Here is a 25,623-nt window from a genome sequence, read left to right on the forward strand (position 1 = left end):
GGGACTTAGAAAGTCCCAAAGGGGGGAATATATAGTTATATTTCCGTTACATATATTATAAAATCATTTAACAATAAGCAGAATCATTATGGGTTTAAAAGAGGATTAGTGACTATACCCTTCTATGATGTATGAGACATATTTTGAAACATATGATGTATGAAACATGTTATGAAACATATTTTGAAATCCAGATGCATGACTGGACAACCACATTGTGACTGCAGTAATCAATGTACTATATAATTATCATCAAGTGTATATGTATATTATTTTCTAAAGGAACTGTCTTTATCACGCCACCAATAGAGTTAGGCAAGTGGAGGGGAAACCAAGCAGACATGGGCATAGACAGGAAAGAGGCTAGATAAAGAAACCATAGTGGCTCAAGGTCAAGGGAGGGTGGCTATTTGGATAAAGAGGGGGTTCCTATACGATATGAGAAGCTGTATAAAAAGAGAGCTCCGAGCCTGGGACTGGCAGTTGCTCCGCGGACCAGCTCGGCTTGTTACTTTGTTATAAAGTCTATTCTGAACTCACAAGCTTCAGTGTCTGAGAGATATCTTTGAGAAGTATTTCCACAACATATGTTCCAGAGGAGGCTGGTCGGAGAAGCTATAGGAGGACAGGCTCATTGTAATGGCTGGAATGAAATCAATGGAATGGTACCAAACACACATTTACATTACATTTACATTTACGTCATTTAGCAGACGCTCTTATCCAGAGCGACTTACAAATAGGTGCATTCACCTTATAGCCAGTGGGATAACCACTTTACAATGTATTATTATTATTTATTTATTTATTTTTTTTGGGGGGGGGGTTGGGGTAAGGGGGGGTAGAAGGATTACTTTATCGTATCCCAGGTATTCCTTAAAGAGGTGGGGTTTCAAATGTCTCCGGAAGGTGGTGAGTGACTCCGCTGTCCTGGCGTCGTGAGGGAGCTTGTTCCACCATTGGGGTGCCAGAGCAGCGAATAGTTTTGACTGGGCTGAGCGGGAACTATGCTTCCGCAGAGGTAGGGGAGCCAGCAGGCCAGAGGTGGATGAACGCAATGCCCTCGTTTGGGTGTAGGGACTGATCAGAGCCTGAAGGTACGGACGTGCCGTTCCCCTCACAGCTCCGTAGGCAAGCACCATGGTCTTGTAGCAGATGCGAGCTTCAACTGGAAGCCAGTGGAGTGTGCGGAGGAGCGGGGTGACGTGAGATAACTTGGGAAGGTTGAACACCAGACGGGCTGCGGCATTCTGGATGAGTTGTAGGGGTTTAATGGCACAGGCAGGGAGCCCAGCCAACAGTGAGTTGCAGTAATCCAGACGGGAGATGACAAGTGCCTGGATTAGGACCTGTGCCGCTTCCTGTGTAAGGCAGGGTCGTACTCTCCGAATGTTGTAGAGCATGAACCTACAGGATCGGGTCACCGCCTTGATGTTAGCGGAGAACGACAGGGTGTTGTCCAGGGTCACGCCAAGGCTCTTCGCACTCTGGGAGGAGGACACAACGGAGTTGTCAACCGTGATGGCGAGATCATGGAACAGGCAGTCCTTCCCGGGAGGAAGAGCAGCTCCGTCTTGCCAAGGTTCAGCTTGAGGTGGTGATCCGTCATCCATACTGATATATCTGCCAGACATGCAGAGATGCGATTCGCCACCTGGTTATCAGAAGGGGGAAAGGAGACGATTAGTTGTGTGTCGTCAGCGTAGCAATGATAGGAGAGGCCATGTGAGGATATGACAGAGCCAAGTGACTTGGTGTATAGCGAGAATAGGAGAGGGCCTAGAACTGAGCCCTGGGGGACACCAGTGGTGAGAGCACGTGGTGCGGAGACAGCTTCTCGCCACGCCACTTGGTAGGAGCGACCGGTCAGGTAGGACGCAATCCAAGAGTGAGCCGCGCCGGGAGATGCCCAGCTCGGAGAGGGTGGAGAGGAGGATCTGATGGTTCACAGTATTAAAGGCAGCAGACAGGTCTAGAAGGACAAGAGCAGAGGAGAGAGAGTTAGCTTTAGCAGTGCGGAGAGCCTCCGTGACGCAGAGAAGAGCAGTCTCAGTTGAATGACCAGTCTTGAAACCTGACTGGTTTGGATCAAGAAGGTCATTCTGAGAGAGATAGCAAAAGAGTTGGCTAAAGACGGCACGCTCAATAGTTTTGGAGAGAAAAGAAAGAAGGGATACTGGTCTGTAGTTGTTGACATCAGAGGGATCGAGTGTTGGTTTTTTGAGAAGGGGTGCAACTCTCGCTCTCTTGAAGATGGAAGGGACATAGCCAGCGGTCAAGGATGAGTTGATCAGCGAGGTGAGGTAAGGGAGAAGGTCACCGGAGATGGTCTGGAGAAGAGAGGAGGGGATAGGGTCAAGCGGGCAGGTTGTTGGGCGGCCTGCCGTCACAAGTCGCAAGATTTTATCTGGAGAGAGAGGGGAGAAAGAAGTCAAAGCATAGGGTAGGGCAGTGTGAGCAGGACCAGCAGTGTCATTTGACTTAACAAACGAGGATCGGATGTCGTCAACCTTCTTTTCAAAATGGTTGACGAAGTCATCCACAGAGAGGGAGGGGGGATTCAGCAGGGAGGAGAATGTGGCAAAGAGCTTCCTAGGGTTAGAGGCAGATGCTTGGAATTTAGAGTGGTAGAAAGTGGCCTTAGCAGCAGAAACAGATGAAGAAAATGTAGAGAGGAGGGAGTGAAAAGATGCCAGGTCCGCAGGGAGTCTAGTTTTCTTCCATTTCCGCTCAGCTGCCCGGAGCCCTGTTTTGTGAGCTCGCAATGAGTCATCAAGCCACGGAGCTGGAGGGGAGGACCGAGCCGGCCGGGAGGATAGGGGACATAGAGAGTCAAAGGATGCAGAAAGGGAGGAGAGGAGGGTTGAGGAGGCAGAATCAGGAGATTGGAGAAGGATTGAGCAGAGGGAAGAGATGATAGGATGGAAGAGGAGAGAGTAGCGGGAGAGAGAGAGCGAAGGTTGCGACGGCGCATTACCATCTGTGTAGGGGCAGAGTGAGTAGTGTTGGAGGAGAGGGAGAGAGAAAAGGATACAAAGTAGTGGTCGGAGACTTGGAGGGGAGTTGCACACCAAACATATCGAAACAACGTGTTTGACCCCGTTCCACTGATTACATTCCAGCCATTAAAATGAGCTCCTGCCACCAGCCTCCTCTGGTATGTTCATTGTAAAACTGAACGCTACAAAAAATGACCTTTTCCATCATTAGTCAGGCTTTTAAAAGGACACTAGATGGGGTAGTTGTTCAAAGTGAAATGTTTTAATAATTATGTTTATCGTTTAATCATGTTCATTTTCTTATATATCTTATGTAAGCTGCACTGCAATTCAGTTGTATTTTAAACTTCCAAAGTGCTCCATTGTGGCACATGTATTTGTGTAAATAAAACCTAGCTTTCTAATATGCAAATATCTGGATGTAAGCTGATTTCCCACTCCATAAGGGCCACAAACAATAATAGATGTGACGACCTTGTAAACTCTGTGTACAAGGTCCCCCTTTTACTGCAACACAATGTACAGAAAATTGTGTATGGTGCAAAATGTATGTCCGATATGAAATATGGCCTCAAAATGAGCAGTGACACTACTGGGGGTGTAAACTCTGTGGATTTGGAAATTAGAAGTGCTCCTGAGTAGAATGGACCCCCCATTTACTGCGACACAACGTACAGATAATTTTGTACGGTACAATATGTATGTCCAATATGAAATAACTATTGGATTTAAGTTGATGGGCCACTCTATAAGGGCTGCCAAATGAGCAGCGACACTCCTCTGGGTGTAAACTCTGTGGATTTGGACACTAGATGTGCTCCTGAGTAGAATGGATCCCCCTTTTACTGCAACGCAACATACTGATAATTTTGTATGGTCAATAAATGATAGAAGTACACACACAAAAACATTGTTGACCATTTAGGGTTGAAAAATTATGCATAAACAAATAAATGACATAATATATTACTCTTCATTATTCTTTGTATGATAATTAGTATAAAATATATTGATAATTGTGCACATTTTTATTTTCGCTGTAATGATTCATTTACGGAACTTTTACTCTGAAGGATTCCACAAATCCGTGACCCGGAAGTATTTAGTTATTCTTGCCTGCTTCACAGTGGTCAAGAACAGAAGTGAAAGTGATTCTGAAAACCCACTGACAGTTGCTCGTGGTTAGCTAGTAAGAGAGACACATTGTACACCTCTGTAGCTAGCTTGTTTAAGATCTGTGGTTTACTAGCTAACGTTATTAGTTAGACGATTTGCGGACGAGTACAGTAGATTATAGCTAGCTAGATAGCTACACAACCAGCTCGCCCAGCTATCAACATTAATTCGGTCACGGTAAATTGAGAACTAGCTAGCTAACTAACGTTACCTAACTGGATACACTAGTGCCGGTGGCTAGCAAGCGCTACTGTACTTTTAAGGAATGAGCTAAAATTATGCTAGCCAGATTATTCAAGGGAAGTATGTAGAAGCTAGTTGGCTGGCTAAATTTAGTAGCTATGAACAATACGTTTTGTTTTCTGTAAAAGTTAGCTTGCTAGCTAGTAAAACGTAAAGCTAACGTTAGCCAACTATCTCGCTAGCTAACATTTATCTTGCAAATGTGTCTGTCATGTGTTACAGGTAAAACAAAGATGCCACAGAAGCGTCGTTCCCAGTCTTGGACGGAGTTGAAACAAGCAGGCAACGAATGCTTTAAAACGGGACAGTATGGGGAGGCTGCTTTTATTTACAGCCAGGCTATCAAAGAAGTGGAGTTGTCAGGTAGGCAGCTAGTTAACAAACCAGTCAAACAATGGCTCAATGTTCTAGTAGTGTTTTCTGTGACCGAGCTACATGGTAGGGGACAAAATTAAACTTTGGTTCTGGTGTTCTACTTTGTATTCCATGCTATAGAGAAGCGTCTCAGGAACACATAACTTTTTTTCATGAGGATAGGATTTACTATTGCTGAAATATTGTTTTCAAATTACCGGAAAAGGTCAAAAAGGCAGCAGACAGGTCAAAGTTAATCCCTAGTCAATAATGGCACCAAAATACCTGGATTCTTAAATAAAACACATTTTGTCCAATATCTCAAGATAGGCTGGTCATATTGTTATGACATTTTATGGGCTGATGTAGAACACAGATGATTCAGATGAAAGTCAAATGTATTACATTTAAATGTTATATTAAATCAAATCAAATTTTATTTGTCACATACACGTGTTTAGCAGATGTTATTGCGGGTGTAGCGAAATGCTTGTGCTTCTAGCTCCGACAGTGCAGTAATATCTAACAAGTAATATCTAACAATTTCACAACATATACCCAATAAACACAAATCTAAGTAAGGAATGGAATTTAAGAATATATACATTTATGGACAAGCAATGACAGAGCGGCATGGACTAAGATACAGTAGAAAAGTATAGAATACAGTATATACGTATGAGATGAGTAATGCAAGATATGTAAACATTATTAAAGTGACTAGTGTTCCATTTCTTAAAGTGACCAGTGATTTCAATAGGCAGCAGCAGCCTCTAGTGTGCTAGTGATGGCTATTTAACAGTCTGATGGTCTTGAGATAGAAGCTGTTTTTCATTCTCTCAGTCCCAGCTTTGATGCACCTGTACTGACCTCACCTTCTGGATGATAGCGGGGTGAACAGGCAGTGGCTCGAGTGGCTGATGTCCTTGATGATCTTTTTGGCCTTCCTGTGACATCGGGTGCTGTAGGTTTCCTGAAGGGCGGGTAGTTTGCCCCTGGTAATGTGTTCGGCAGACCGCACCACCCTCTGTAGAGCCCTGCGGTTGCGGGCGGTGCAGTTGCCGTACCAGGCGGTGATACAGCCCGACAGGATGCTCTCAATTGTGCATCTGTAAAGGTTTGTGAGGGTTTTAGGTGCCAAGCCACATTTCTTCAGCCTCCTGTGGTTGAAGAGGCTCTGTTGCGCCTTCTTCACCACACTGTCTGCGTGGGTGGACCATTTAAGTTTGTTAGTGATGTGTACGCCAAGGAACTGTTGATGTGGATGGGGGGTGCACTCTCTGCTGTTTCCTGAAGTCCACGATCATCTCCTTTGTTTTGTTGACGTTGAGTGAGAGGTTATTTTCCTGGCACCACACTCCCAGAGCCCTCACTTCCTCCCTGTAGGCTGTCTCGTCATTGTTGGTAATCAAGCCTATTACTGTTGTGTCGTCTTCAAACTTGATGATTGAGTTGGAGGCATGCACCCTTGTGGGGCCCCAGTGTTGAGGATCAGCGAAGTGGAGATGTTGTTTCCTACCTTCACCACCTGGGGGCGGCCCGTCAGGAAGTCCAGGACCCAGTTGCACAGGGCGGGGTTCAGACCCAGGGCCTCAAGCTTATTGATGAGCTTGGAGGGTACTATGGTGTTGAATGCTGAGCTGTAGTCAATGAACAGCATTCTTACATAGGTATTCCTCTTGTCCAGATGGGATAGGGCAGTGTGATGGCAATTGCATCGTCTGTGGACCTATTGGGGCGGTAAGCAAATTGAAGTGGGTCTAGGGTGACAGGTAAGGTAGAGGCGATATGATTCTTGACTAGTCTCTCAAAGCACTTCATGATGACAGAGGTGAGTGCTACGGGGCGATAGTCATTTAGTTCAGTTACCTTTGCTTTCTTGGGTATAGGAACAATGGTGGCCATCTTGAAGCATGTGGGGAGAGCAGACTGGGATAGGGAGAGATTGAATATGTCCGTAAACACACCAGCCAGCTGGTCTGCGCATGCTCTGAGGACGCGGCTAGTGATGCCGTCTGGGCCGGCAGCCTTGCGGGGGTTAACATGCTTAAATGTCTTACTCACTTTGGCTATTATGCAAATTAGGTACGTAATATGCAAATCACTAAGGATCTATCATGGTCCACACACACAACTGTCATGAAGAGGACACGACCGCCTCTTTCCCATCAGGAGGCTGAAAAGATTTGGCATGGGCCCTCAGATCCTCAAAAAGTTATACAGCTGCACCATTGAGTATATTATTGTTTGAAAATAATATAATTTTTTTCAAACAATACAAAACATACACACACAAACATCAACGACCTCACACCTACCCAGACCCACCTGCTCACACCCCCATCTCCATTGTCCGCATCACTCTCCTCCACATGGCCTCAAACTGCACCATTTTGTTTCTCCGTCACTGACGCGAGTTGATACAATTCCAAGTCTGGAAGGTAAAAACCACCCTCAGACTTAGGAAAATGTTACACTTTCCTTTTTATTCTGAGTTTTATTTGCCCATATAAAGTCTGTTATGACCAGAGTATACTTTTACAAATAATATCTTGGTATTACCAAGAATTAATATAAAACTTTGGGAGCCATGCCATTCTGAAGAGGTTTATTCTACCTGTAAGATTTATGGGAAGATTGTTCCATTTAATTAGATCTACTTTCATATTGTTGAGTAATGGGAAAAAGTTATCTATACACACTGAGTGTACAAAACATTAGGAACACCTTCCTAATATTGAGTTGCATCCCCCCAGAACAGCCTCAAGTCGTCGGGGCATGCACTCTACAAGGTGTCAAAAGCATGACACAGGGATGCTGGCCCATGTTCACTCCAATGCTTCCCACAGTTGTGTCAAGTTGGCTGGATGTCCTTTGGGTGGTGGACCATTCTTGATACACACGGGAAACTGTTGAGCGTGAAAAACCCAGCAGTGTTGCAGTTGTTGACACACTCAAACCGGTGTGCCTGGAACCTACTACCATACCCCGTCAAAGACACTTAAATATTTTCTCTTGCCCATTCACCCTCTGAATGGCACACATACCTAATCCATGTCTCAAGGCTTGAAAATCCTTCTTTAATCTGTCTCCTCCCCTTCATCTACACTGATTTGAAGTGGATTTAACAAGTGACATCAATAAGGGATCATAGCTTTCATCCGGATTCACCTGGTCTGTCATGGAAAGAGCAGGTGTTTCTAATGTTTTGTACACTCAGTGTGTGTTTGTTGTCACTAATAAGCATCCTAAGTACTTGATATCTTTTGTGGTCTACTTAAAGGATTGTTGTAGAGCATTAGTTAGTATTTTTCCTATTGACATTATTTAATTTTTTCCCAACGTGAATTTTATATCCTGCTATTTAGCTATGTAGCCACTGACTTCTGGTAGTTTTTACTTGAACTAATAAAACCATCAATCACAAAATTCGCAGCTGGCACTATAGTCAATGCCAAGCAGTGCTGCCGTTCACCCAGCTCGTTGCCTCAGCGAACGGCGTCAGGCACTCCCACATCTAGCAAGCGAGCGCTCATCATTGAAATGTGGGTGGCGACACGTGAATTTGGACCAATCCTTGATGACCTATACATCAACACATATCTACGAAGCTGTACTTTGTAACCTATGTTTGTTTTGTATCTCTGAAAACATCTGAATGACAGAAGCAAAGGAAAAACGTTTTACTTTATATTTCAGTCAAAAGACATCTGATGACTGCGAAACACCGTCAGGGCCTTCCCATACTTCTTGGCAATACAATGTCATATCGATTTTACTCTGATAGATTGAGGAATACCCATTGCAAAGAGCAAATATAAATACACAGAATTCGCGGGTTTCACAAAAAGGGCTGTCCCACAGATGTTAACGTTCTTAGCATGGCACTTACTTTACATTTGTGCTCATATCGCGTAAATATGACAACGTACAGTATTGGGATTTTTAGACATGGGTAACAACTGCCACGTTAACGTTTTCAAATGATTTATTTTGTATTTTGACGACCACATTGACATTTAGTGAAAATAGTTATAATTGTTTTGAATTTTCACATAGCGTCCATTGTTTGTCGCGTCACCTAACACCCTATACATGTGTTTTATAATGTGCGTCATTGACGTTTTCTAAACCAGCACAAGCTTTCCATGTTCTGATACATTGTTACCACTGTAAATTCATTTACAGGAAAGAAAAATCCAGAGGATCTTAGTATCCTGTATTCTAACCGTGCAGCCAGTTATCTGAAGGATGGAAATTGTGGGGAGTGTGTGAAGGACTGTACAGTGTAAGTAGCCTACATTGTGGACATTATGTTTTGTGGTAGACAATGAAGGCCTATTTCTTTTGCCCTACAGTTGGTTCATACTGCCGCAGTAACACTCTTACCTAAAACATATCAACATGATCTTTTTCCAATGTACTCTAGTAGCACATTACTTTGTCTGTTGCAGAGGTTCTCCGGCTTTCTTTGTCCATACTACTGCAGCAACACGCCTACCTAAAAATGTTTTATTTTCTAGATCTCTTGACCTGGTTCCGTTTGGTATCAAGCCTCTCCTTCGCCGGGCTGCAGCGTATGAAGCATTGGAGAGATACAGATTAGCCTATGTGGACTACAAGACGGTCTTACAGATAGACTGTAACATACCTGCAGCCCATGATGGTACCAACAGGTATAACATGTTGCACAAATCCATTTTCACTTACAAAAAGCCTTTCAAGTCCTTTAACTTCTGTCATGTATAGGGGACATAATCAAGATAGTGGAATGTACAACCTTGTTAACCCCCTTTTCTTCCAGAATGACAAAGTGTCTGACAGAGGTGGATGGACTCTCATGGCGAGAGAAGCTCCCACCCATTCCCACTGTTCCAATGGCCATCAAAGAAAAATTGTCTTCAGCAACACAACACAATGGCACCAGAGAAAAAGAGAAATCTGGTTGGTCTTTCATATGATTCAGTCTCTCAAATATGAATAGAAACACAAAATACTGTTAATAATTTGACTATTACTATTGGTTTGTCATCTTTGTACAACATGTAACAGATGTACAGTAAATACACAAGTTTACAAAGTAGTTCAGAAATAAGATGTATCATTTTTTTATTTCAGTCCCAGGAGAGGATTCCATTAAAAAAGCCCTATCCCTGAAAGAGGAAGGCAATGCGCTGGTGAAAAAAACGGAGTACAAGAAAGCCATAGAGAAATACACTCAGAGCCTCAAACACAATTCCTCAGAAATCACAACCTATACAAATAGGTGAGGCTGATAATGTCTATCTGGTGTGTAGACAAATGCCAGGAAACCCTTGGGAGTGGTATTCCCAACTCTGCATTGTCATATACAGTGGGGGAAAAAAGTATTTAGTCAGCCACCAATTGTGCAAGTTCTCCCACTTAAAAAGATGAGAGAGGCCTGTAATTTCATCATAGGTGCACGTCAACTATGACAGACAAATTGAGATTTTTTTTCTCCAGAAAATCACATTGTAGGATTTTTAATGAATTTATTTGCAAATTATGGTGGAAAATAAGTATTTGGTCACATACAAACAAGCAAGATTTCTGGCTCTTACAGACCTGTAACTTCTTCTTTAAGAGGCTCCTCTGTCCTCCACTCGTTACCTGTATTAATGGCACCTGTTTGAACTTTTTATCAGTATAAAAGACACCTGTCCACAACCTCAAACAGTCACACTCCAAACTCCACTATGGCCAAGACCAAAGAGCTGTCAAAGGACACCAGAAACAACATTGTAGACCTGCACCAGGCTGGGAAGACTGAATCTGCAATAGGTAAGCAGCTTGGTTTGAAGAAATCAACTGTGGGAGCAATTATTAGGAAATGGAAGACATACAAGACCACTGATAATCTCCCTCGATCTGGGGCTCCACGCAAGATCTCACCCCGTGGGGTCAAAATGATCACAAGAACGGTGAGCAAAACCCCAGAACCACACGGGGGGACCTAGTGAATGACCTGCAGAGAGCTGGGACCAAAGTAACAAAGCCTACCATCAGTAACACACTACGCCGCCAGGGACTCAAATCCTGCAGTGCCAGACGTGTCCCCCTGCTTAAGCCAGTACATGTCCAGGCCCGTCTGAAGTTTGCTAGAGTGCATTTGGATGATCCAGAAGAGGATTGGGAGAATGTCATATGGTCAGATTAAACCAAAATAGAACTTTTTGGTAAAAACTCAACTCGTCGCGTGTTTGGATGACAAAGAATGCTGAGTTGCATCCAAAGAACACCATACCTACTGTGAAGCATGGGGGTGGAAACATCATGCTTTGGGGCTGTTTTTCTGCAAAGGGACCAGGACGACTGATCCGTGTAAAGGAAAGAATGAATGGGGCCATGTATCGTGAGATTTTGAGTGAAAATCTCCTTCCATCAGCAAGGGCATTGAAGATGAAACGTGGCTGGGTCTTTCAGCATGACAATGATCCCAAACACACTGCCTGGGCAACGAAGGAGTGGCTTCGTAAGAAGCATTTCAAGGTCCTGGAGTGGCCTAGCCAGTCTCCAGATCTCAACCCCATAGAAAATCTTTGGAGGGAGTTGAAAGTCCGTGTTGCCCAGCGACAGCCCCAAAACATCACTGCTCTAGAGGAGATCTGCATGGAGGAATGGGCCAAAATACCAGCAACAGTGTGTGAACCTTGTGAAGACTTACAGAAAACGTTTGACCTGTGTCATTGCCATCAAAGTGTATATAACAAAGTATTGAGAAACTTTTGTTATTGACCAAATACTTATTTTCCACCATAATTTGCAAATAAATTCATTAAAAATCCTACAATGTGATTTTCTGGATTTTTTTTTCTCATTTTGTCTGTCATAGTTGACGTGTACCTATGATGAAAATTACAGGCCTCTCTCATCTTTTTAAGTGGGAGAACTTGCACAATTGGTGGCTGACTAAATACTTTTTTTCCCCACTGTAGTTCTGTGAAACGTTATTGCCCAGCTCCTGTCGTACAAGGGATGTGCATAATTCCTATATGGGACTAATTTATGCCTTTTGTACTAAATAGGGCACTTTGCTACCTCTCTGTGAAGATGTACGTGGAGGCAGTGCGAGATTGTGACGAGTCCCTGCGGCTCGACTCTGCTAATATCAAGGCGCTGTACAGACGAGCTCAGGCACACAAGGGGCTAAAAGTGAGAGCCTTTCTGATGAACAAGAAAGTGTGTATACATTGTATGTCGTTTTTGCATTTTGTTTGACGTGTTCATTTTGCCCTCCAGGACTACAAAGCTTGCGTTGAAGATCTAAACAGCTTGCTGAAAGTTGAGCCAAAGAACACAGCCGCACAGAATTTACTGCTTGAAGTGCAAAAGAAGAAATGAGCTTGCGATTCGGATGGTTGCTTGTGGATGTAAAAGGACCCTACGCTGACCTGGTACATGCCTGAAGTGCCTGTATTCACTCACAGAAGCAGGTTTTCCTATCTATTTCCTGGCCTGTTTAACTTAAACCCACTCAAGATGCAGTATTGCTGTGACTACAGAGGAAGCACAGTCAATGCAGTGCATATTTAGCCTTCATATACATCATGCAATCACTGCATGAAACTGAAAATATAGCATTCAACCATTGTTTCACAAGGACTATGCAGTTGTATGTATTTCCACTAGCATAAGAAATCAATAAAATGACTTGTAGTTAAAGGGATAGTTCATCCAAATTACAAAATGACATTGGTTTACTTACAGACTTACTCTGTAAGCTGTCTATGGACGAGGTATGACAGCAATCCATGCATTGCTTTTGTTTACCTGGCCACTGTTTGAAATGCTAACTTTTTAGCATTTGAGGCCCTAATCTAATGCAAGTCACTGGTACCTATATTAGCATTCTCGCACTTCATGTCCAAATCATTTTAAGTAACTTAATTGAGTTACACAATCAATATTTAGATACTTTAGGATGATTTGGACATGAAGCATGAACGTTCTAATATAAGCACCTATTTATATGATCTATAATACCTCTATAGGTAAACTATCCATTTAAGATCATAGTTATTTTAAGATTGTATGGATATCTACAGTGGACTGTCATTTTCATTGAGTCGAGGAAAGTAACGCTAGACCAGAGAAACAGATTTAACTGCATATTGAAACATCATTACCACCTATATCACCTAACATGTTGACAATTCTATCAGTAATGCATAATCTTTAGATGTAATTTTTTGGCAGATTTTGATTCAGGACACAAACGGGGGACAAATCAGAGACTCATCCTCCCTGATGGGGGCTGAATTGGGTGATACCAGTTTTGAAACTAGTTGTTTTCCATTGTCCAGTTGTTGCTTCAATTACGGAATGTTTGAACATCTGTTTTTGTTCAATTTATCTTTGTTGGATTATCAATGCTATTGCAGTGGTGACGCAAGTTAGTCTTTGGATGTTTTACATTTAAGCAATGTCATCTGGGTATATTGGTGATGGCAGCACTTTTTTCAATTCTGTGAAATGTTGGAATGCTTACCTCATGGTGCAAAATAATAAAGTCTTTATACACCATGTAATCATGGCATTGTGATTTGTCAATTAAGAGGCCGCAATATTTCCCAAATGCACGTACCCTACATGGTCAAAAGTACAGTACCAGTCAAAAGCTTGGACACACCTACTCATTCCAGGGTTTTTCTTTAATTTTTTTATGATTTTCTACATTGTAGAATAATAGTGAAGAGCTCTATTATTGAAATAACACGTATGGAATAATGTAGTCACCAACAAAGTGTTAAACAAATCAAAATAGATTTGAGATTCTTCAAAGTAGCCACCATTTACCTTGATGACAGCTTTGCACACAAGCATTATTGAGGTCAGGCACTGATGTTGGCCGATTAGGCCTGGCTCGCTGTTGACGTTCCAATTAATTCCAAAGGTGTTCGATGGGGTTGAGGTCAGGGCTCTGTGCAGGCCAGTCAAGTTCTTCCACACCGATCTTGACAAACCATTTCTGTCTGGACCTCGCTTTGTGCACGGGGGCATTGTCATACTGAAACAGGAAAGGGCCTTCCCCAAACTTTTCACAACGTTGGAAGTACAGAATCGTCTAGAATGTCATTGTATACTATAGCATTATTTCCCTTCACTGAAACTAAGGGGCCTAGCCCGAACCATGGAAAACTGCCCCAGACCATTATTCCTCCTCCACCAAACTTTACAGTTGGCACAATGCATTCGGTTAGGTAGTGTCCTCCTGGCATCCACCAAACCCAGATTCTTAATTTCAATTTCTAGGTAGCCTGTTTTAATTTAACCTTAAATAACGCATATCAGACTTTAAGTAAACATTTATGTGGGAGTGTTTTCAACTGGTGTTTTAGGTAGCAACTGTCAGACAAACCAGTAGTTACAAAAACAAAACAGGACAATTTGGAACTGATAAAACTTTTATTTCACTTTAAATTGTCTTTTACACTTTCCTGATAACATGTAGGGTGAAACTAGAACTGTTTTAAAAGACATACACAAATATAGTATTACGTCAATAACCAGGGTTGTTTTTTTGTGTATTTGTGTTTTTTTAAATGCTATTCTACATTTTCACAACCACGTGCGCGCTAAGCAATATAAACCATCACAGAAGCAAACTTTAGGCAGAATACTGGTCAGTAAAAATAAAGCAATTGGAGATACCAGATATACAGACAGGCTCGGTTTCACATTCACTACTGAATTTTTTTTTTATCAAGCGTAGAATAACTGCCATTTATTCAGCTAAGGGGAGATTTTTCTTCAGTGCATGAAACATTGTCTTCAGCAAGACATACTGAAACAGATGAATTCAACACCTAAGTGGAATGTTATGGTGATGACAAGGTATTGTGACACTGAGTGAATTCAGCTACTTCTACAAGGTCCTTGCACTGCTCCAGAATCTAACCCATCCACTGACTGCATTCCACTACAAGATGGTCTCCTCTGATAGACCCTTAAGTCTGGAGATACACAAAACAAAGGCATCAATGCCATCTCGGACTTTGATACACAACTTACATTAGGGGACTTGCTTACACACTCTTCGTGGGCAAGAGCATGCATTCTCGTAGATATCATTTCATAAAGGAAACAACTTTTGACTGGTCAGTTTGGACTGTCAGCATAAGGCCTTCAAGATAGGCTTTAATAACCAAGATGTAAAAGTTCAACATAACGGCTTTAAGGTGTTTCTTTGCAAGCAGGTTAACAAAATTGAAGACAGATTTATATTTACCTCTAAAAATTTACAGTTTTGAACCAAAGTGTAAGTCATTATTACGCAAAGCAAAAAAGTTACATTTAAGAACAAACGAGTATCATTGAACTAATGTCAAACCTTTATGTCAACTGTTCTAGTACATAACATTAGGAGAATGCTCCGGTTTGTTAAGAAAAGGTATATCATTTTAAAGGTAGACTCAGCGAAATGACGTAGATGCAGAAAGTAAACAGCAAAGTGGGTCTATTTCCGCAACAACTAAGAGTGTTGAAGCAGGAGCTCAACTTTTAATCTGTTTTGGTCCCGTACCTACCACGCTCTAACAACGTGAAGCAAACCTGTGCGCATGCGCAGATACCGTGTGACTGTGTAAGACCAAAGTATTGAATCTCGCTCGTCGCAATATCTGCAGTGCTGCACGTGGCAACGTTATTTCACTGAGTCTACCTTTAATGTTAGGTTTTAATGGAATGTTATTTTTTTATTTTCAGCTGGACAGACATTGAATGGCAAAACCTAGGGTCCCTTTTATTCATTTAGTTCCAGATCCAAAATAAAATGAACAATACACAGCAATATGCATGTTAGTCAGTGTCACAATACAACCTCATACCATTCTCTATGAGGCCACAGCAGAATTGCACTGCTACTCAAACCATACAGTCCTGAATTTTAGCGACCAGAATTTATTTGTGATTATGTGGAGAAAAACTAAGCATCACAGTGTTTGTTGAAAATAAACAGACAGTTTAATTACCTTTTTTGAATAAAAACCAGCAATCGCCAGTACACTAGCAAAGCAAAAAAGGGACACTATAAATGCATATCTTGCTAGGTGAAAGAACATATCTTTATGAAATGTTAGAAGGGAATCAAAAGGGAGGGAGAGGGGGAGGAGGGAATGGCCTTGCCACTCAACCGGGTAAATTTAGTTTTATTTTATCCTCACAAAACAATACTCTGCTTGTTAACAACAGGTAACCCCTGTTGACTCTGAGTATATCTGAGAAAGGGCACAACTGGTAGGTCAGGTACAATTCATGCTGCTTGTCATACAGAAAGGGAGGGGGCTGGATGGAGCAGGGATGTACGGGCTGTATACGTGTAAGAGAAGAGAGAAGAGTGTGGGTGGATTAACAGTGATGTGCAACGCCTTTAGTTCTCCCCTTCACCGGCATCCCCCTCGTCACCCTGGTTTTCTGATGTCCACAGCTGCAGAGGAGGGAGAAAAAACAAACCCAAACATTGAATTCATTGGATTCATACACTCGAGGCATTTAGTTCCAAGTGTATCGAACGATAATGCATTTGAATGGCATTACGTTGGCAAGGCGTGTATTGTCGGTAAGCACTTACAGTGAGGTTGTCCCTTAGTAGCTGCATGATCAGGGTGCTGTCTTTGTAAGAGTCCTCGTTCAAGGTGTCAAGCTCAGCGATCGCTTCGTCAAAAGCCTAGAGGGAAAACAGGTATATGGAGAAAAAAAACATGTTTTATAAGACCCAGAAAACCACAACCTAAAATGCCACAACACTTTTTAAACGCATTACCCCTAAAAGGGAATACCAATTGACACTTGGTACTCCAGATGACAAAGCACCATCCATCACAACGTCTATTTTTCATTTAAATATCTGGCAAATGCCAACAGCACGAGCACCGGTGTTAACAAGCAGGTTTGTGTAAAAAAGCTGAGCAGGAGGGGCATGTTTGCACTTCGTATTGATTCGGAGGCCAAAAAAGGCTCCTTCTGTATCACGCAGGCACTGCAGTGTGATGGTGGAACGTGCGTGAGAGAGTGTGTATAAAGTTGCCCCACCGCCTTCGCCAAACTGCAGGCTTGCTCGGGGGAGTTGAGGATCTCGTAATAGAAGACGGAAAAGTTGAGAGCGAGGCCCAGCCTGATGGGGTGTGTCGGCTGCATGTCCTTCTTGCTGATGTCAAATGCCTCCTGGTAGGCCTGCTGGGAGTTCTCCACTGTGGCTGTGATGGGGAGAGAAGAGGCCCAATGAATTAACGGTATTCACTCATCATGCTTTTGTTGAAGAGAATTAATGTTTCATTTCACAGCGCATCTCCTGTATAATGGATACTGATTGAACATTGTCTAGATATTATGTACTATGTGGACATCAAATCAGGCCACTGATGATACCACTTAAGTCTTAAAAAGCAGTGCAAGCAGCAGATTATAAAAATTGAGGTTTTGCTTATTTCCATGATAATCAGAGGCTGAGGAAAAGTGGCCGATAAACAATGATGGGTTCTTGGCAACACAATGTGACTCAGAAGCTTCTTCATAGGACAGAGATCTACTTACTCTTCTTTGAGTCTCCAGATGCCACCTCAGACAGATATCTGTAGTAGTCACCTTTCATTTTAAGGTAGAACACCTTGCTTTCTGCCTGAGTCGCATTGGCAATGAGATAATTGTCGAGGAGTGCCTAAAACCAAGAAAAGGGGTAGATTGGGTGTCAGTCAACTCCACCCTTTCAACACACAGGACCAAACAAAAGATGAACCAAAAATAGATGATGCTCTGCAACCTTGCTTTGGGGTCAAATTAATTCCAGCTCACATTCACGCTAAAGGAAAAATGCCTGTTGTGTAAATAGGGCATTTTCCCATTTACAATTTCCACTTCCAAAAACATTCCCTAATTGCCTGGACTCTAAATGAATAGAACTCCAGCCCGTGTCACATTATATCACCTGTCCCCATAGCATCAAGGGACTCCTTTAAAAGCGATGGGGGCCCATAGACTAGCAAGCTCTCGCTCTCTCTCTCACCAGCACATCCTTGCAGATGTCCTGCAGCTCGGCCTCAATCTTCTCCCGGTATTCACGGGCCATCTGCTGCTTCTTCTCGTTGCCCTCGGTCTTCTGCTCGATGCTGGAGATGACGCGCCAGGAGGAGCGACGTGCCCCCACCACATTCTTGTAGGCCACCGACAGCAGGTTGCGCTCCTCGTTGGAGAGCTCGCCGCCCTGCTCTGTCACCGCCTTCATCGCCGCCGCCATGTCGTCGTAGCGCTCGGCCTGCTCGGCCAGCTTAGCCTTCTGTACCAGGTCGTTCTTGTCCATGTCGAGGCTGTGAAAGGGCACGGAGTCATTGTGGTCATAGTCACACCAAGCAACGGTTTTTAGTAGTATTAGAAAGTATGAGGTTACCCGTTCTACAATCCTAGTCCTGTGGACCCAAGGGGAAGAACATTTTTGATCTAGTCGTATACTAACAGACCCAATTAGTTGCTTCTGGTGTTCTTGTGCTGGGCTAGAACATTAATGTGCACCTCTGTGGATCCTGAAAAGTTGTATAATGTTCAGATTTTATTAAATCGGTTTTATCATGTAGCCTATTGAATACTCAGTAATTAGGCATAATGGAATGTCGAACAAACCAATAGCCTATTAGCACAGATGTCTCTCTCAGCTAAGGGAGGGCCTAATTTCTGACGGATAATGATTAGGCTTTTTAATATGCATTAATATACGGACATAAAGACAACCCGATAGCATGTCCAGAGATCAATGTTCCCGGGTTGGGGTCAATTCCATTTCAATTCAGTTAATTCGGGAAGTAAACTGAAATTCAAATGTTCCCCATTTGAAAAGCAAGTTTACTTCCTGAATTTAAATGGAACTGACCCCAAACCTGCAAGTGTTCTTCAAATGGGAAAAACTACTGAATATTCAATAGGCTACATGATAAAACTGATTAATAAAATCAGAACATTATAAAACTTTTCAGATACCAGTCAGGAGTTACTCCCAAATGATTTCCTTACACGCAAACCACAGCGGCCACATTCCGTGCGCAAGCGTTGCAAAATAAATGTACACATACATGTTATTCAACCATTTCACCCACACCGCTCACAGGCCTGAACGAGCATCTGCGTAGCCAAATGATAAAATAGAACTTGGTTCTATTTGAGACACATGATGTACTGCAAGTCCCGCCTCTCCCATCTACTCATTGGTTATCAGGAGCATACGACACCACATGGGTATTTGAAAGATCATAGACAACTAAAAACTCAGAGCATCATTTTGAGGTCATATGAATAACATTATTCTGCCATTTTCAAAGTCATGTCCCCCCCCACATCCTTGACTTTTCCTAAATAAGTCTATTCAAAACACTGTCGTTGTTAGAATTTTTATATCACGAACAAAGTTTGTGTTATAAGCAGTTTTAGGAGGACGTCATTTTTCCCCCTTGCCCTTCCTTCACCAGTTGGCTGCCATCTGACAATGGCTCATAGAAACCACGCCTAAACCAGTGGTCACCAACCGGTGAGGCATTCTTAGTCGATCGCTAAGCATTTCTGAAAAAAACCCAATGATAAAGCCTTGCGTTCTTATTTATTCGTCATTGTTGGCGTTAGATTAACCTGATTAAGCTGCCCTGAGTGCCGGGTAGGCGAAGAGTTTGCATTTTGAAATATGTGTCTGAAGTTACAAACTCTGCCTTCCAGGCGGGCCCGGAGAGCAAATCAAGTGCACTATAGGCCTACCACTGGCCAATCGGATGGCTCAGATTACCGTGTCTGCAGTAATGTAGCAGGCGTAAAAAAAAGCTACAGTAAAATTGATACTGTGAGATTTAAAAATGTTAAAACCATGACTAGAGAGAGACTGTCAACGAATACAGCAAAGAGCTGCTGTTTATAGGAGTGAGTTCATGTTTAAGTTCTTACTCGGCACTGTCAACTCTTTTAATTCAACACTTTTCTAAGCCACAAATTGCATATTCTTCCTACTTCCACTCGCGCTACAACCAGCACTGCAGCTGTAACGAATGAGTAGGAAAGTGTATCGATAGGCTTGCGTTATTAGTCTTTTTTAATATCCAGGAATATTTCACTTTCTCTGTTCATTGGAGTAACAACATGAATTTGTGCATGAGGCAATAATGCGGTACGCGAGTTTCGCCATCAGCTGGAAGACGGTGTCCCTTTTTGGTCAGTGTCAGCGGCGGGACGTTGAGAGGCGGACCCTCAGTCTGCTGCTCGCTCTCTCCCTCCGCTGAGACTGACCATCAGATGCAGGCACCATCAGTCCAGTAAAATAAAAAATAAGAAGCAAATGATTTAAATGTATGCTCACTCAGCTGTGCCTCACAAGTAAATACAACGACTGATCTAATACCGCTGTGATCATATTGCCTAACTCACATTTTTAAATATATATGTTTGTTTTTTATAGTCCGAACAACAATGCATTGGCAGGGCAATTCAAGCAAAGCCAATATGCTGTGATAATGTATTGGACCTATAGCCTCATTGCTACAGTACTGTTTTTAATAGGTTAATGTTGCACCGTACTGTTTTTAATAGGTTAATGTTGCATAGACTTAAATGTTTTAAGTCACGTTAAAAGGAAATCTGAGCGGTAGAGCTCAGCTTGCATTTTGACTCAAAGTGATCTTGAGGTTGGTGACCCCTGACCTAAACTATATCAAAACTAATTTCCCACATAGGCCTATAATAATAGATGTAGCCTAAATACCAAATTAAATTTACAATAGTCTGATGGGTGACAATATTATCAACTGCCTTGTGAATGAAGAGACTGCAGCGCAGTGTGGGTAATTGACAAAGAAGGGAACGGAGCTTCAGTTGACCAAAAAGCAACTTTTTCAAATAATCCTTCACGCATGCAAAACTTTTTGATTTTATAACCTATCGGAAAGAGCAGGTTCTAAGGTTTCTAAAACACATGCATTTGCCAAACAACTTAAAGGAAAAATCCACCCAAAGCCACTCATTCCTTTAATTTACAGTGTTAAATAACACTAATATGTGAGAACAATATTTTTGTGAACAAATGTTTCATTTTGGCGTTATAATAAGGTTGGTAGCAACATGGAAAATTGTTGTGGAAATCTGTTGCAGCTCAAGTCCACGACAAAATCCACAATGCAATGCTCTCTCTATGGGCTGGCTGGCTACACACAATAATACCAAAGACAATATCAGCATGTAACGTAGCTAGTTAGCTGTAAAATCGCCTAAAACCGCACTATCAATTTAGGAGTCTACAATCTCACCATGTTCAACCAGCAGATTGACATGCCTCACAGAGTGGAGTCTAACATTCACAACGGCAGATAGACTTTTGAGGAGATGGGAAACGTTGCCCATGCTACGTCAATGGGCCACGCGGTGCATTCTGGGCGATTCTATTGGGCGCTAGCTCAAAAACCTAACATTAGCACGAATTTTGGCAACAAGAAGTACAACATTACAAACCTTTTCCGAGATAATTACCTTGCTATCTGTAGTATCGTATAGCTTTGAAATCGTGAAATTACGTACTTTCGAGGAAAAATAGGCACGTTTCTCAACATATACACTGACTTTGAGAAGGGACTGCGTGACGATTAGCTTAGCAACTGCGTGACGCAGCATGACAACGTGAACGCAATTGGTCGACAGTCTACTGGGTGGGGTGTTATACGTTCCTTCATTGGATTCCAATCTCCTTTCTATAATGTCTCTCTGGCAACGGCACCATGCAACACACCCTGGACTAAAGAAGCAAACAAATGCAAAGAATTTGCTAAAGACATATTAAATTACACATTTCTTGAGGTAAGAATGTCGCAGAAATATGATCAAAGGCTCATTCGAGGGAAGACATCCTCCCGAGTTATGACATTGGCCAGTACTGAAATCTGACATCTATGATAAATGTTTTCGTCGATCTAAAAGTCGTATTCCTATTAAGTTCCAGTGTAGTGCGAGCGACTATCATGGTGCTACGTCATACTGGCCGGATTTCTGCCTACTTGAACGCCAATAACTCAGACACACATGAAAACATGAAATGACCCGGGGAACAGATGGAACATCAGAGATGTACAAAAACAATATAACATTCAAAATTAAGGCATGGGCTCTATTTCATTTGATATATTACAGCCGCTATTCCATGCTTCTACATGTGAGCACTTTCAGCAGCATAGCCATATGCTACAAAGCACAGACTAGTAACATAACTGTAGCTCAGTTGATAGAGCATGGCGTTTGCAACGCCAGGGTTGTGGGTTTGATTCCCACAGGGGGTATGAAAAAAAAATAATTATGCACTAACTGTAAGTCGCTCTGGATAAGAGCGTCTGCTAAATGACTAAAATGTAAATGTAATAACAAAACTTAAAATATGATATTCTGTTCTTTTGAAATAGAAATTATTAGTTTTAATATTTCTAAAAACATGCCATAACGAAATAATAATTAATTTCTTCGTGACGGTGTATAACACTTGAATTGTGGTGTTTTCCAGTAAAAAAAGAAAAGGAAAAAAAAGACATTTCTGGTCAAATAACAACCCAATGTTAATTTCCCAGGACAAATTAGCTAGCAATAGCAAGCCAGCTAAATGTCCATGAATGTTTAATGTGTGTTTGACATGCCCCCAAATTAATATAGTTGATTCAATTCACGGTTGGTTTTGATATTTTCATCTGCACGTCATAATCACATCTGGTGTGGATGGACAAAATCAACATACACACGAGTGAGGCCGGTGTAGTCAGCATGTTCGTTTTTTGTTCTCCAGTTGAAACTCTATATCTACATTTATGTACAGTACTAGTTACATAATTTCCATATTTTAAGTAGGGCTGGGCACCGTAGCCAAAAACTAACCTCAAATATTTTTAAACTTAAGGGCAATTCACGATATATATCTAGATTTTTCTTTAGATAAGCTTTGTTGTACAATTAAAGGTCAAATACACTGCATTTCAAACAGTCAGCAATAATCTAATGAATTCAGGGCTTGTGAAATTATACCTAGGCTAAATATAAGCCTTCCACAACCATAAGACCCACTAATAATTTCATTATTTTATCAAAATAGTTTAACCTGCTTTTTTTGCAATAATCACTGATCTGGCTTTCAAGTCTGTCTATGAACCATGAACAATGCACATTCACTAATAATGGATAACGTCTTGTAGCAGGCATTATAGAAAACTAACACAGGTCTCAAACAATCTCTCAAGCACAAGCCCACGTGCTAGTGAGTAGCTAGCTAATCTTTATATTTCAAGTTTAGCCAACATGGATCTATTTGCTAGCTAACAAGGCAGAACAGCTGAATTGTTATGAACACACCCTTCTGTCCCTTTCCAACTGTTTGAATAGCATGCTAGCCTGTCCACTTTGTTCAGATGTTGAAATCAAGTGGCCTCCCTTATTTCTCAGAATGAGAACTAGTTGCCAATTCCTTATATAATTGTGTTTTATGCTTATTGCATATTTATTAAACACTGACTACACAGCTAGTATAACAGTCTTTGGCTAAAATGCTACTAGCGGTACGTGGTACCGCAATGCGCTGCGCATGACAAACTGAGCATTAGCTTTCCAGAATCAATGTTTATTAATACTCCTGTTATATTAGTGTCTGCTCTGCGTGCAATTTGATGACTTCAGACATAAAAAGGGTATCTTTAGAAAAGTTAACTTCTCCTCAGAGGAAGAACTCTCATCTTTGTTGTTGTGAGTGGCAGGGGGAGGGGCTTAGTGTATGTGTGTAAATGGGAAGGTGCACAGCACACAAGGAGCGAAGGAGACAAGACCCAAGAAGACAACATGAGAACAAGGTCAAACGCTCATAAAAAATACAATAAAATGTGATTCTTGCGATACAGGCATTTGGAACATCGCGCAAAAACATACATTTGAATTCATTTGATATATCGCCCAGCCCTAATTTTAAGATTCTAGGACTACCATACAGTATAAACTATACCTTTGAACACTTTCAGCATTTTGCTATGGTGAGAGGCAAGGAACCCCTTTCTCTGGGACAGTAACACATATTCAATGTTCTAAAGAAAATCTTGTCCACAAAAGAATGTGGTTTGCTAAATATTGAACATTGAATAGGGCGGCAGGTAGCTTAGTGGGTAAGAGCGTTGTGCCAGTAACCGAAAGGTCGCTGGTTCTAATCCCCGAGCCGACTAGGTGAAAAATCTGTCGATGTGCCCTTGAGCAAGGCACTTAACCCTAATTGCTCCTGTAAGTCGCTCTGGATAAGAGCGTCTGCTAAATGACCAAAAATAAAAAATAAATAAATGTATCTGTTTTTTTTTTGTCATTTAGCAGACGCTCTTATCCAGAGCGGCTTACAGTTAGTGAGTGCATACATTTTTCATACTGGCCCCCAGTGGGAAACGAACCCACAACCCTGGCACTGCAAGCGCCATGCTCTACCAACTGAGCTACAGGAGGGCCTACATTCTTAGAACTGTCGATTAAGCCCCGTTGGGGCGCTAGGAAGTTTAAGCCATAATCAGAAGACTTTCATCTTCTAAACAACCATTATAGATAATTAACCACATCACATTTTACGTGAAACCCAGCTCTAGACGCAAGGCATGTTTTCAAAGGCCATACATCCCTAAAAAACAACGTGAAGTTGTGACAATGCAGCAGGTGATCTTAGCTTTATTGTTTAACCAATGTACTATTATTATGGCCATGTTATCTCATTTTATCTCAATTTCGACTGCAACCCCTAGATAGCTAGTTATGATCACGGATTTGGTAAATTGAACGTCCATGGCGGAAATACTGCAGCATTGCGCTATAAAATCGGTAGCCAACCTAATCGCTAAAGCGCTCGCTTGCTAGACTCCAGTCCGGCATTGAAGATGAAGCTAGGTAGCTAGTTACGCCCTCTCTGTCGCATTCCCTTGCGGAATTTTAATATGTAGAGCTGCCGTTATCTAGCAAGAGTTATAGTAATTGAATGTTACCAATGAGTTTGATATAATTCGTAGCTAATAAGCACCAGTTTTATCGCAAAAACCTGTGCACTGCAGTCCATTCACTTGTAAAAGTCGCTGGATAGCGTCAAGTTAGCATTCGCTTGCTAGCGCTGGTAAGGTTGCTACTGTAGCTATCTTGATTTCACGACGATCAGGCAGGGAACGTTAGCCTGGCAAAATGTTTTTTTTTTACAGTCTTCTGTGGATATATACATCAGCATTAAGGTAAAATGTTGGATTTTATTCATATTTCCCATGGCAGATCTGAGATCTCCCCTACGTGGTTTACAATAATCTAAATCCTAGCTAGCTTGTGAGCTCTAGCTCGCTATTCAATCACACGTCTCGGCCTAAGTCCTTGTACCCAGCCCCAAACCACAATAGGCACCTTCCGCCATAGATAGCGATTGGAGACATTGTTGGGTTATTATGAACCCAAAATGATCTATCTTACTCAGGAGATAATAATATAATCGACCTTATGCAAGTGAACTCACATTTAGAATGTATTTTGAATCCTGCTTTTTTTCTCTAAACGATGGGAGTACCAAGCTGTCCTCCGTTCGCTGCTCGGGATATTCAGGGCAGTACCACTTCCGCCTGCGCTGACACTTCCGCTTCCTCTAAACTCCACCCCTCCCCCCGCCAGTATCTATGGTAACAGCACTCCGGGGTTTTCAAAGCATTTTGCAGGGTCGTTGACGTCATAAAGACTATGCTAACGCTATAGGATGACGTAAGTGGTCACCATAGTTACTGTCGCCAAGCGATTGCTTACAGTCAGATGTAAAGTGTAAATCATAGTCCACAGATGTTGAGACGGGATAGTC

The 25,623-nt window shown here is 42.0% G+C and overlaps 2 protein-coding genes across 3 annotated transcripts; one reads left to right on the forward strand and one right to left on the reverse strand.

Moving 5' to 3' along the window:
• Nucleotides 1–4,110: 4,110 nt before the first annotated feature.
• On the forward strand, nucleotides 4,111–13,318 carry LOC123492102 (mitochondrial import receptor subunit TOM34-like). 2 transcript variants are annotated; one of them, XM_045224089.1, is made up of 8 exons: nucleotides 4,111–4,188; nucleotides 4,641–4,781; nucleotides 8,961–9,060; nucleotides 9,296–9,448; nucleotides 9,577–9,716; nucleotides 9,891–10,038; nucleotides 11,819–11,945; nucleotides 12,033–13,318. In XM_045224089.1, exons 2-8 carry the CDS (start codon nucleotides 4,652–4,654, stop codon nucleotides 12,132–12,134), a joined length of 900 nt encoding a protein of 299 aa, XP_045080024.1. In that variant the 5' UTR covers nucleotides 4,111–4,188; nucleotides 4,641–4,651; the 3' UTR covers nucleotides 12,135–13,318. The 2 variants fall into 2 exon arrangements, with proteins under 2 accessions (XP_045080024.1, XP_045080023.1); XM_045224088.1 differs by having other exon boundaries at nucleotides 4,145–4,352.
• An 866-nt stretch (nucleotides 13,319–14,184) lies between these two features.
• Nucleotides 14,185–25,398, reverse strand: LOC123492065 (14-3-3 protein beta/alpha-1). The gene is made up of 6 exons (XM_045223982.1): nucleotides 25,291–25,398; nucleotides 17,794–18,094; nucleotides 17,325–17,448; nucleotides 16,824–16,987; nucleotides 16,363–16,458; nucleotides 14,185–16,218 (listed from the first exon to the last, which is right to left on the reverse strand). Exons 2-6 carry the CDS (start codon nucleotides 18,085–18,087, stop codon nucleotides 16,162–16,164), a joined length of 735 nt encoding a protein of 244 aa, XP_045079917.1. The 5' UTR covers nucleotides 18,088–18,094; nucleotides 25,291–25,398; the 3' UTR covers nucleotides 14,185–16,161.
• Between the last annotated feature and the right edge of the window lie 225 nt (nucleotides 25,399–25,623).

This window comes from Coregonus clupeaformis, chromosome 12, assembly GCF_020615455.1.
Source record: "Coregonus clupeaformis isolate EN_2021a chromosome 12, ASM2061545v1, whole genome shotgun sequence".
NCBI classification, from domain to species: Eukaryota; Metazoa; Chordata; class Actinopteri; order Salmoniformes; family Salmonidae; genus Coregonus; species Coregonus clupeaformis.

Bases quoted from the DNA above. Each gene is read 5' to 3' on its own strand.
- LOC123492102 (XM_045224089.1), top strand. From the start codon at position 4,652: ATGCCACAGAAGCGTCGTTCCCAGTCTTGGACGGAGTTGAAACAAGCA. The intron at 4,782-8,960 runs GTAGGCAGCTAG...ATTCATTTACAG, and splicing joins CAAAGAAGTGGAGTTGTCAG to GAAAGAAAAATCCAGAGGAT. The intron at 11,946-12,032 runs GTGAGAGCCTTT...TTTGCCCTCCAG, and splicing joins AGGCACACAAGGGGCTAAAA to GACTACAAAGCTTGCGTTGA.
- LOC123492065 (XM_045223982.1), bottom strand. From the start codon at position 18,087: ATGGACAAGAACGACCTGGTACAGAAGGCTAAGCTGGCCGAGCAGGCC. The intron at 16,988-17,324 runs GTAAGTAGATCT...TCCCCATCACAG, and splicing joins ATCTGGAGACTCAAAGAAGA to CCACAGTGGAGAACTCCCAG. The intron at 16,459-16,823 runs GTGGGGCAACTT...TTTTCCCTCTAG, and splicing joins CCTGCAGTTTGGCGAAGGCG to GCTTTTGACGAAGCGATCGC.